Source organism: Thermobia domestica, chromosome 1, assembly GCF_964235325.1.
Source record: "Thermobia domestica chromosome 1, izTheDome1.hap1.1, whole genome shotgun sequence".
NCBI lineage: Eukaryota > Metazoa > Arthropoda > Insecta > Zygentoma > Lepismatidae > Thermobia > Thermobia domestica.
In genome coordinates, this window is record NC_137454.1 from 324,705,227 (window position 1) to 324,719,046 (window position 13,820).

The following is a 13,820-nucleotide window of genomic DNA, read 5'->3' on the forward strand; positions in this document are numbered from 1 at the left end:
AAAAATGGTTAAAGAAATTGTTCAAAATGATACCGAACGGTACTGATACATTTCTAAGTATAAGTTGGGGGGCGCTATGGCTCAGTGGTAGAGCGTTCACCTCCGGTGCTTAGGGTCCCTGGTTCGATCCCAGCTCGCGCCGTGTGGACTTTGTGGTGGACAAACACCGTGCTCGTGGGTTTTCTCGGGGTTCTCACATTTCCTCCCACTTTCTTCATTCCACCATTTCACTCATTTCTCATTATCACCGTGTCCTTTAGCCTAACCGGCATAACCGTGGGACGTTAAACTTAAAGATTTAATTTCATTTTCTAAGTATAAGTCACAACTGCTTCCGTACTTCGCACCAAAGTATCCAATAGAATTTCTGAGCACGCCATTTGAATTTCATGTCAAAATGTGTGCAGTACACCTCTTATTTTACGGTGCCTCATAAGAAAAAAAAATGAGCAGGGTAAAGTCTGGAGAGCGTGTACCTAGACCTAGACCCGGAGGTGCTTGCACATTCTGATAATAGTGCAGCGGGGAGCCATCTAGTTAGTAATAAAACGTGTCATTACTGTACAGTCCGCAGCAAAAAAAAACCTGCAACATGACCATATAAGTTTATTGTGAAACGACGAAGTCTTTTGCTCCAAAATAAGTGTGCTGGGGAGGACGCCGAGGTTTCTCCTTGCGTGATTCGTGCCACTTAGACGTTATGTTGATTCCCTGGGCTGTTAGGCGTAGTTTCACAATAAGCTTACATGCTCATGTTGTAGGGTTTTTGCTGCGGACTGTACATTGAACGAATGGCAGAGCAAATGAAATTAGTAAGCATTGTTAGATATTTTTTTTCAGTTATATTACCGTTAAAACAGAAAGACCTAATGAGCCCGGTAGGAGACACGATACCACACATTTAAACCAGACAAATTCGCAGCCTTTTCAACAGTAATATAAAAATTATCTTTAACCCAGTACACACAGTTAGTTTCGTTAAGTTCGAATTGTGCTTCAACTGACTAAACAATACTACCCATTTCATCCGACTAAACAATGCTACCCCATAAATAACCATCACGTTCACGTGTAACTATCTGCTGAACTCATTCACAAAATTGTACCCTGCGATCTGGGTTGTTGTCACTTAGCTGTTGCACCAGCCATAGAGTGTACATAATACAGATGAAACTGATCTTTCTTCAGTCTACTTTCACCCTCTCACGTGACTCTTACCGTGAAGATTTTGTGACGAATACTGAAACAGTTCCAGCATTGCAGCTGAGGATTCGGCACTTGTACCCGTGCGAGGTCGTCCCTGATCGGCCTTTCCGCACATCATACACTGTCTCATGAACTGCGAATTTGTCTCGTGGACGTGTAATTGTTACTCTTGTAGGTGGATCAGTCTCATACCCACGTCTCCACTATCTCTGAATCGCAGTAACATTCTCAAATTCCAGGACCACTTAATAATCTGCTTCCGCTCTTCAAAGTTCAAACGTCCATCCGCCATATTGATCTTACTCTCGTGCCACTAACTGGGTTGCGCAGCTGGACCGACAATTCTGATGCGACCTGTTGAGGAAACATAACATTACTTTTTCCCAGAAAATTAACTTCGTTGGTTGGAAAATAAATTTTCTATGACAGTTAGGTGACTCATACAGGGTATATATAAAGCGAGAATGGGGTGATAGTGTCGTCTATCTGAACTTTTCACAGATACTTGTCTGCTACAGTAATTATATTCTTCTAGCCCTCCCTGTCTGATGAAATATATAGCGAAAACTCGTAATGTACCGTAGATGCGGGCTACTTGGACCCAATTTTGCAACAAATTCGTTCTTTCGGCCTATTTTCATCCACGAAAACTCGAAAGTTGTTGTCATAACCCATATTAAGTAGAACTATAGGCTTTATTGCACATATCGAGGACAGTTTTAGTTACATATATTGAAAACAAAGCACAGGCGATTATTGTAAAAAATGGGTCCAAGTAAGACTCGCGTTCGGGCTACTTGAACCCACCCCCATATTTCCCTACAGAAAACCATTGAAATCTGCTCTGAGACTAAGTAGGACGTAGGTGTTCCAAGAACAACACTTTTTATTTACTGCAAACCACAAAGAGAACATGTTAAGAGGTACTATCAAATATAATGATTGTAATAGGTGATTACGTTTTCTTCTGCAGCTGCACGAGCCCTATCTATATTAGCAGCGAATCTAGTCGTTGACTGGAGGTGCATTTTCTAAAATAACTTCACTCAATCTCGACTGGGAAGATTGTCTTAGAAAGCAATGACAGTTCTCCCATGAATGGCTAAATAGGACTTCACAATAAATCTGAAATCAAGTTAATTAACGAGGAATCCGAAATCACAAACTTTATCAAGATGACTAGCGAAGGTTAATTCTTCTTCTTCAGTGAACACTTTCAGATGGCCCGGATTCTGCCTTGACCTATTCTTTAATCTTCTTTCTATGGTGGAACGACTTATCTAGAAGTGAGCTTCTGTTTCTTTTCGCGACATTTTCCCCGACTGAATTGCTGGTAAACATTCTTCAAGCTGTTATGAAAAATCAGCATAATTTCGACCTGCAGGCAATCTTTTATATTGATGTACCATTTTGTACCGGTATCCTTAAGGAAACAATGAAAAGTCCTTACTTGTGTGACACGTGACAACAGACCTTTATTTTTCATTGATAAAGATAACAAAGGATGGGGTAGGATAAAGATAACAAAAGATGTGGGACAAAATATCCATGTTTTCCAGGTCATATGTACACACTTCATATACTGTATAATGCAATTACGCACACATCTTATTGTATATGAGAAAGTTTACCATGTCAGTTTCATTAACCTATATGTAACTACTTATGTGTTTACTTAGCATTGGTTCCACTTCCTTGCAAATAGTGTCCACACATAAAAGTTTGGCGCTCAATAAATATACTCTTTTCGTCAACGACCTTTCTCACCAATGCTGCTCAATCGTAGCCTACCACAGAACTACTTTCCATGTGTGTACGCCTGCATTATGATCCCATCTAACGGATCTAACTCTGAACTCACTCATTATTGCATTGCATATGTGACTTTAAACGAGTTTTTGGTATGGGTCCAAGTAGCCCCTTAAGGGTCCAAGTAGCCCGCAATTACGGTACGTGTTTGAGTGTAATATAATTATAGATTCAGATAGGATTATATAATGTAGTTGTAATCTCTTTAATGTGGAGCACATACTTAAAAGTGATAGAAAACAACGCTGAATCGGGAAAAACTACAAGCGCGCCTTTAAAAAAAAAAAAAAAAATTAAGAACAGCATTTAAAGACGAAATATTTGGGTCTATGGTTGTCATAGTTCTCCCATCTAGTGTATTTTTTAACCTGTTTGTCAAAGCAGCAGAGACACACCCCATTAACAGTCTTAATATTGTATCTGTGGAATATGGTTCTCTAATTTCATAGTTGTTTTGTAGTGCTTAGGGTAGAAAGCCAATCCAAATGAAGCGAGAAGAAAAGCACGTTATGTAATGACTTTAGAGGCGAAACTGAAAAAGAATTATAAAATGAACTTGATGTTTGGAGTAAATATTGTCCTACATGTAAGCCAACAGAAAGTAAAGTTCTGATCATTTTAAGAAACAAAAGCAATATGATAAACAAGTATAAGTTTGATTGAAGCCTTTAAAAGTACTAGAAACTTTATAATGCCTGGGTTTAGAAGTAACCTTACATGTTTGAATAAGAAAAGAAACCAGCAGTTTACTACTGCAACGAGGAAATTTTTACTAAAGCGTGAAAAAATGATATGAGATACGTACTTTATACCCATAATAGCACACGCTGACGAAACAAATAATGATGAAAAGAGTGTACAGCAGAATTCAAGCAAGAGATGAGTTTTCCAAGATAAGATGACATAACAAGTGGTGTCATCAAGAATCTATGAGAAGTACGTAATGCTTCATCAGAAAATATGTAATAAACAGTCGGTATAAACTATGAAGTACTTACAAGCATTTCTGTACTTACATTTCAGCTTAAATTTCGATAGCATAAGAGCTGCTACATTCAAGAAGGCAATATTGAAGGACGGATACAAAGGAAAAGTACTCAGTGCAGATCAGAAGACTAGCATATTTTTCTGTTGTAAACATACTTTAAATGTGTGATAATAAAAGAGAAACAACAAACAATCACATACGTAAAGTAACGATGTGAACAACTCAATGAAGATTTACTCTTTTGATTTTCACATGAGCATTTTCCTCTTAATTCTTCTTCTGTGTCTTGTTTAACCTAAAACTAATACGCATTATTCAACATTCCCTAAAATTAATAAGCAGAAGTATAAACACAGGTAACAACTTAAGTATTAGAAATACATTCAATCAATATTGTATTAAAAAAAAAAAAAGAAAAAAAAAGAAAAGAAAAGAAAAGAAAACTACACTAATTTGGACACGTAGAAAGAGTGGAAGAAAAATGCGTTCTTAAGTTTCTACACAAAAATTACAGAAAAACGGCCAATGAACAGATAGCAGGATCAAGTATAAAAGAAGTGAAAAAGGGTAAATATAATGATATATGATATAGTGAAAGAAGTGATTAGAGAGGCGAGTACTTACTCAGACTTACAGAATGCTAAGATTATGATTACTAAAGGCGTATGAGAAACATAGAATAGAATAGAATAGAATAGAATAGAATATTTTATTGTCATTGAGCTTTACAAGCAATAGACAACGTCCGAATGAAATATACATAGCTATAGATAAAGATATATATAAAATAATCATTACATACAGACAATCAGTTGTTGGTTAATATTATTATGAACAACCTAATAATATTTGAAATAAAGTGATACTGCAAATTAGGACACAATATCTTGACATTCACTAAACTCTTGAATCGAGTAAAATGGATTCGTTATTAACCAGTCATATAACTTTTTCTTAAAAACCTTAAATGGCAGCTGTTGTATGGAGGATGTTAGTTTATTAAATAGCTTTGGTCCTATAACTAAATAACTATTTTTGATCTTCGATAATCTAGTGAAGGGTATATCAATTTTCTTACACAATCTAGTATTATATGTATGTACTTCATCTCTGAGTGTCATATTTGCCAGGTTTTGCTTAGTGTAAAGTAGCACTTGATAAATATATACATTAACTACTGTCATTATCTTAAGCCTGATAAGTAGTGGTTTGCAGTGTTCTTTATCATGTGTTCCAGCAATAATCCTGATGGCTTTCTTTTGCAAAACTAGAACATCATGTGCTTGGCTACTGTTACCCCAAAGCAAAATCCCATATCCAATTATGCTGTGAAAAAATGCAAAATATGAATTCCTCAGATACTCATAAGGAACTGTATCTTTCAATTTTCTTAACAGATAGAGCACTCGGGAGAGCTTTGTACATACATATTTGACATGTTGTTCCCAGGTTAGTTGGCTGTCTATACGTATACCAAGAAATTTAACCTCAGATACATCATAGTTTCCTCTATCATTGCAGTGATTGAGACTAAAGGTTACTTTTTTTTGTTTTATCTTGATTTAGCACAAAACCATTTCTTTTAAACCAGGTCGCTGCCTCTCTTAATGCAGCTTGAGCTTCTATATACACTTCTTCAAAGCTTGTATTTATGTTAAGTAGCGTAGTGTCATCCGCGTATAGAATTGATGTGGTATTAGTATTTAGAGGCAAATCATTTATCATTATTAAAAATAGTACCGGACCCAGAACAGAACCCTGCGGTACCCCATATTTCACTTCTAAGATATTTGAATGCATGTTGTTAACACTGACTATCTGTTTACGTTCCTTTAAATAGGATTTTACAAAGGTTAAACTGCTACTGTGGAATCCGTAATACGCTAACTTATCACATAGAATTTTATGATCTACACAATCAAATGCTTTACTTAAATCGCAGAATGTAGCTAGAGCAAAACCCTTATTTTCAAAAACTTCATATATTTTTTTCGTTAGTGATTCTACTGCATCAATTGTGGATTTCCCAGATCTGAATCCAAATTGAGCTTCTAGAATTATGCTTTGCTCAGTCATATATTTATATAGCTGATCTTTAACAATAGTTTCCATAATTTTAGAAAAAAACTGGAATAAGGGATATTGGACGGTAATTAGATGAACACGATCGATCTCCCGTTTTGTATATAGGAATAACTTTTGCTATTTTAAGTGCTTTAGGAAAAATACCTTGAGAGAAACATTTATTGAAGCATATTGCAAGGGGTTGGGCAATTTGATTAATGATAGCTTTTATAAGGTTGTTCGATATGTCAAATATATCCTTACTGTCCGAAGTTTTCATTTTTTTAACTACTTTTATGACATCATCAGGGCTAACATGGTTAATAACAAAAGAACTATTAAATGGACTATGTTGACTTAAATACTGATACATATTTACATTAGTATCTGCATTGTTTTTCTTGATTTCCTCTACGGAAGTAACAAAATACGTGTTAAGAGTATCAGGCGACAGCGTAACATTATTGTTGTTATTATTATTACTATTGCTTACCTTGTTGATTATCTTCCATGCAGTTTTGCATTTATTTGATGCTAATTCAATGCAATTTTCATTGTATGTTGCTTTCGCTACCTTTATTGCAGATTTATATTTACTCCTTTGAGACATAAATATCACTGGATTCACTAGTCATTTTATTCTTATATATATTATAATACTGCATTACTTTAGCTTTCATGGCAGAGAGTTCTGGGGTATACCACGTTCTTTTACCTAACTTTGTTTTTTCTGATGAATTATATCGGACCACCCTTTTAGGCACACACATATCAAAAATATTTAGAAACTTTGTTAAAAAAAGATCAAATGTATCGCTGGCATTTAAATTATCATACTTAATGTTTACTTCCCAGTTTATACACGATAATTGTTGAATGAAACTTTGCAAATTAGTTTCTGTGATGGGCCTAGTTGCTATAAGTTCGGTGGTGGGAAAACTAAAGTTGCAGGATTCTACTTTTGTTGTACTTAGATTGACAAGCAGGGCATCATGATCTGAGAAAGGAAATTGACATACATTACTGGTTAAATATTCCGTTTTTACATTGGTAAATGCATTATCTAAGCACGCTGTGCCTCTAGTCGGTTTACGATTAACCACTTGAAGGTTATGTTGTCTGAGTAGATTAAGTAACTCATGGACAGTTCGTTTGTCAGTAGTCACATCAAAATGTGCATTTACATCGCCCCCTATTACTATCTCATAATTATTCCAGTTGCTGAGAAATACCAATAACTTCTCCAATTTTTCTAAAAAAAATACTTGGATTACTATCAGGAGTTCTATAAACAGATACAATTATTAACTTGTACTGATCCAGAAAAATTGCAGTTGATTCAAATTCACGTTCAGTATTAAGAAAAGTTATATCTAATTGACGATATTCTATTTGGCTATTAACATAGATAGCGACCCCACCATGTATGTATATACTCCTACTGTATAACCGTACATACAAATATAACCGTATAAATATTTTAGAACGGCAAAGTGTATAACCTTACCCAAGTCACGATTGTAAAAAAAATCAAATCAGTTTTCATTAGACCAAAAAATTCAAAATTAAAATCTTACTAATGAACTGGAGATGAAACATGTATACCTTGTAGAGCATACACAATAAAAGTAAACATAATTATTGAAAACATGTATATCTAACCGTCAGCTTCATCAGTCATCGCTCGACTGGATTATGTTTATACGTAAATAATTTTATTGTTCGTAAAATTTTGAAATATATTTACTAGTGAAGAATATAATGAAGAATACTATATTACCATCATATTGTGTAGACCACAACCTTTCATATGAAATAAAGTTCTTGCACCCTTTGTACTGATTGAGTAATGTCAGGTTATATTATGAAAATTATCATTACAACATTGCATTATGATGTTAAAAACTTGTATTTATTATTATCAATAATAATAATAATAATAATAATAATAACCCTACCCGCTTGTCTAGTGTTTATAGCATGTTTTTTTGGTAAACGTGGTCCCCGGTTCGATTCATGGTGAAAGAACATTGAAATTTGACTGCAATAGTGTGGCTCGAATTTCTTTTTATCTTAAACGATAGCTTCACATCTCATATAGCCTCGGTGCTGAAAAGGGACGCTAAACTTCAACAAACAAATGATGATGATAATAATAATAATACGAAATAGTGAACATACTACTACAGTTTGCTATATTCTAAATAGATCTTAAAATACAACATCTGGTAACTTTTCATTTTTATCTTGATTCCGCCGTACCGCTTTTTCATGCTGGTCTCCGAGTTATTGGATTTTTCTGTTTTATGGACAGTGCGTTGACCTTTTCCAAACGTAAAACATTACGTTATTACAATGCCGACTGTTACATTCTGATCAACTCTTGTTACTATGAATGTCGTACAGTTAATCTGTCATTGTCAACTGTACTACGACGGTCATCATTCCGTATTAAAATTATAGATCTGTTTCTAAGTAATATTTATAATACAATATATATAACTTTCTCCTTTGTAAAAGCATACAGCCTTATTCTTATCTAACCAATCTCCTCTCCAACATCTAGTACCATATAATCACCTAAACAGAGCAAATAAATATTGACATTTAATTTGTATGGAAGATACCACAGTATAATATGGTAAAACTGTTCCGTTGATTAAATTGTGTTGTTAGTGTAGATAGATTTGAGATCGTTTCATGGTTATAATTCTTCAATATTTTGGTAGTGTTCTTTTCCAACTACATGCTTAGGACCGTAAGTTGTTTGGTAAAATGTAATCTTTACAAACTCGTGAATTGATGATGTTTTTGCAGGGCATATATCTGTTATCTGCAGGGAAATAACTTCTCACATGCTGCGCAGCACGGACAAACGTTTTAGAAAACCATGGAAGTATATGGAGGTAATAGTTGATCCAGAACAAAGATATATGGACTTAGCAGCCGTAAAAGTTGGAAGAATTTTTAACGAATCAAAACAAAGGTTCGAAGATTTATATTTTGTTGCCGCAGCATGTTCAGATGGCGTGTTCAGGCAAGTATATACCCCAGCACTTGTAGCGAGGTAGCTAGAAATGGGAAATTATAATTATCAGGGTTATTGTCTTAAGCTCATTAATTGATATTTGAAATTAAAATTCTGTAACATTACAGCGATAATTTTTGGTAGTTGTAATTACAATTTCTCGGAATTGCATAATTTTAAGCAGTGTTGCAAAGTTGAACAATGTTCGTCTTATGCCCAGAACGGATTTAGATATCAAATTGCCGTATATGTCATTACGACCGTTACGTTTGTTGTTGATCATATACGTGATCTGATATGATCAGGGTTCTTACAAATCTGGAAAACTGGGAAAACAGGAGAAATGAAACGAAGGTCAAATGTCGGAAAATGGTGCTTAACCTGGAAATCAGGGAAAATTGGGGATTTTTCTCAGCAAATGAAACTATTGTCCATCTTCCTATTTGTTAAGATAAGCCAATAATTCAGTCATTATTCGTTGAAAGAAGCATTACAAATAAATGCTTTCCGTTGAGTTTTAGGAGTTGTATTTACAGTATGGTATGTAAACTTGTTAAGTAAAGTAGTTACTACTTCATGTATAGTTATACATAACATTATTTCTAATATTAAGAATGTAATTTATGAAGATATTTTGATTTTTTTTCACATTTCACGTTATAAATTGTGGCATTTCTTTCTGTTGGGAACATAATAGGTATAGAAGTACTGTTAAGTAAATGAGGGTACTACTCAATGTTTTTTCACACCGTAATGGACTGTAACAATTTTTTAGAATATATGATAAAATTTAAATGCCGATGTCCAATGAAGAAGACTGAGGGCAAACTCTAGAAGTTAAAAGTAATCTGAAAACCCCAAAGAATGTAGATACAGGAAAAGTTGTCAAGGAAGTAGACAAGTGCAATTTCTTCAGTGATTGTCAAAAATTTTTGATAGGCACTACTGAAAAAAATAATCGAAAAATTTCATCTTTGATATCCCCTTACTCGTGCCATTTCATGCCTTGATTCTAAGGTTTTCTTGCATAAACCTAAAATTATTCGGATAAGGATGAGGAAATGCTTGGAAATACTCCATCAGTCGTTTCGTCTCGATGATATTAAAGCAGAGTTAGTTCAGAAAGAGTTCGAATCTTTTCTTCAGCCGTCTAAAAATGTGTTTGCGTCTTATTTTCATTCATATGGAAGCAAACCAAATCTTGATGAGTTTGGTAAATCAGTTCTAAGTGGCAAAAGTGAATTCCAGCACTTGTGGAGTATTGTGAAAATGACATGGATTATTTCATATGGAAATGCAAGTGTAGAGTCTGGTATTTCTATTAACAAAAGTTTATTGGTAGAAAATTTGCAAGATGCTTTTTCAGTATCCCAACGACAACTGGTAGATTGTTTGGCCTACATAGATGGAATTAGATGTATCAATGCTTCAGATCCAGAACTGTTAACTTCTTGTGAAAGGTGCGAGAACAAGATACGATTCGGCTTTGAAAGAAAAGAGAAAAGAAAGAGAAAGTAGGGGTCTCAGACAGTATTTAAACGGAGGAAAATGACTAAGTTAAAAGAACTAGAAAAAAAGAGAGATGACTTAAGAAAAAACAGCGATTGGAATCAGATGAAATTGAAAGTGAGATGAAAATTTTAAAGCACTCAATCTAAGTAACTGAAACAAGTAATCATAGCTATTATTGTTAAAAACTTTTAAGTAGTGTTCCTACTTACTTAATATCAATTATGTTGTTTCTGGATCAAAAGATGCAATATATTTCAGGCAAAAAAATTCTTGTAGGTCTTATATCTGGAGAACTACATATAGGGTACCCAACCCAAACTATCACTTAACTCAGTATGATATGCTTACTCCGTAAAAGAAATACGAAAACTCGATTTAGGGGCCGTTCAAAAATTTTGTAGCTCCTGATCCAAAAACTAATTATCGCAATCTTTTGATCCATTTTTTGGATCATTCCTAAAATTCTTGTTACCTTTTAATATGTTGTATAATATGTATAACATAATAAATTTATGTTTTATTGTGATAACAATTAGGATCTATTGCAATAACTGAAAAAAAAAAAAAAAATCGGTAAAAGAAAATAGAGATTAAGGAATTGGCATTGGCAGCTGTAATGTTCGCTCCCAATAACTTTCATTATGTTAAACTTTCAAATATTTTTTCGTTTGAGGAAGAAAAAATCCCTATTTCCATTGTTTATTAAATTTTTAGGAGCGCGTCTTATTATCTTCGAAATTAATAGAGGCAATTTGTTGACATTTTAAAAAGAATTCTTAAGTTACAGCTGTTCATTGGGGAGAAGGGTGGCCAATTTCTTAGTTTATATATATATATATATATATATATATATAAAGAAATTTAACGTTAATGTGTAATATTATTTGAAAATGTCTTATAAAGTTTCTTCACTAGCTCAAATAGCAATTCTTTGGTTAGCTCACACTGGTTTGTTTGTCTATTATTATTAGCCTTTTGCATGGCTTTGTGTGTACTGTTTAGTGTTGCAAACGGAAAGTTGATGATCTTTTGCAGCACACAGGTCGAGAATCACTGGCCCAAGTCTTTATTTAGCTTTTACAGGAATTCATCATCAGTACACCATTATCTTATTAAATGTCACGGATCAGGGAAAATGGTTGGTATTGCACCTAGAAATCAGGGAAAAGTCAGGGAAAATGATAAAATTAATTTTGTGAGAACCTTGTATGATATTTATCTAAGCAGTTTTTCGAAGTAAAATCTTTTGAGAATAGCCAATGATACAAAATCTCTACAATACAGTCTCTTCAATGTTACAAAATTTCATTGATTTTTATCTGTTGGTTTAAAAGTTATAAGCGCGTTTTAAGATGAATAGTCCACTCTGTATACAGGGTGATCCATAAGTCTTAGTACAGTGGATTATTTTGAAAACAAACATGATTAAAGCAAGTCTGACTAGCGGATGACAGACTTGGGTAAAGGAGCTACCAATTGTTGCATGCGTGGTGCATGGCCGCCATCTTGGATCAGCTTATTTTTTTCAAATAGGAAGGTAGACATGTGACACATCAGTTAACACTGTTTGTTTGCAGGGAATGCAATCCCGCAAGCAGAAATGCGTTATCATGTTCCGTTCCAAACTTATTACGCCGCAAAGTTGACGGTTTTCTGTTTCCTTGCAGGGAGAGCGACATGGCACTAATGCTGCAAGAAAGACATGACGCCGCAATTTTGACAGGTTTTCTTTTCGTTGCAGGTGGAGCGAGATGGTACTGAAGAACCAGAAAAGAACTGAGAACATCCTAATGTCTGGGGAAAGAAGCAGTCATGTGATTGCCCAGGACTGCAACGCGCGCCACTCCGAAAGACGTGCAATAAACCACAACACCGTTAGCTACCTCATTAGGAAATTCAGTGTAACTGGTAATGTTGCCGACAGATCACGGTCAGGTCCCCCACGAACTACGACAGACGAGGAGACATCCACAATGATGCTTGCTGCGAGTGTGAAAAATCCGAAGCGCAGCACAAGACAACTATCACCGATAACAGGCGTACCACGTGCTTCCGTGATGAGGATTCTCCATACGAACAAGTGGCATCCCTTCAAGCTGCAGCTTGTCCACAACCTTTCAGAGGATTGTCCAGACCGGCGCATGGAATTCGCCTATTGGGCTTTGTCACAATATGACCGAGATCCACATTTCCCAGCCAGCGTTCTTTTCACAGACGAGGCAAATTTCTATTTCGATGGAGAAGTGAATCGCCAGAACATGCGATATTGGTCGGATGCAAACCCACATACTATCAATTCCTGCAAGAGGGTTACCCCTGCTCATATCATGGTGTGGTGTGGCATATGGAACACGTCGATCATAGGACCCTTGTTCATTCCTGGTACCCTAAATGATGTCCGATATCTGGACATGTTACAGGAGTTGTTGTTTCCCTATGCATCTCCGCCCTGGTGCCACCATGCAGCGATATTTTCAGCAAGTTAGTGCCCCACCGCAGTATGCGCTGCCTGTGCGGGAATGCTTTGGTCTGCATTGTCCTGGACGTTGGATCGGTCGCCAAGGCCCTGTGGAGTGGCCAGCCCGGTGGCCGGACCTCACTCCCTTGGATTTTTTTTTATGCGGACACTTAAAACACCTGGTGTATCAGAAGAAGATTCGGGATGTTGCACACTTATAGGGATGTACTCAGGACGCCTGTGATAGCATCACCCCCACTTGTTTTTACGGATTCAGGAGGACTGGATTAAGAGACTCCGGTTGTGTGTTGCAATGGACGGGCAACATGTGGAGCACATCCTGTAGGTGGAACTTTGTGGCGTCATAACTTTGGAACGGAACATAATAACGCATTTCTGCTTGCGGGACTGTATTCCCCTGCAAGAAACAGTGTTAATTGCTATGTCACATGCCTACCTTCCCATTTTAAAAAAATAAATCCAAGATGGATCCAAGATGGCTGCCATTCACCACGCATGCATCAATCGGTAGCTTCTTTGCCCAAGTCCATTTGCTTTAATCGTGTTTGTTTCTTAAATAATCCACTGTACTAAGACGTATGGACCACCCTATATATAAGCACAAATACAGTTTATGTTAGGCGCCTCAAATAGTACTGACGGAAAGTTGGGTTGCATACATAACCTTGCAGACGAACAAAGCAATGACACCTTGAAAACCTATAATGCCACGCTTTCTCGAGTCGAACCAAGGA

At 35.7% G+C, this 13,820-nt stretch overlaps 1 protein-coding gene across 2 annotated transcripts in view; it reads left to right on the top strand.

Annotated features, from left to right (window-relative positions):
- The window catches only part of LOC145662964 (tRNA (34-2'-O)-methyltransferase regulator WDR6), an 87,166-nt gene that overhangs the window by 61,317 nt on the left and 12,029 nt on the right, over positions 1–13,820 (top strand). For both annotated transcript variants that reach the window (XM_081729041.1, XM_081729049.1), the window contains exon 14: positions 8,885–9,104. In XM_081729041.1, coding sequence (XP_081585167.1) covers positions 8,885–9,104 — 220 coding nt within the window. The remainder of the gene's footprint in view (positions 1–8,884; positions 9,105–13,820) is intronic.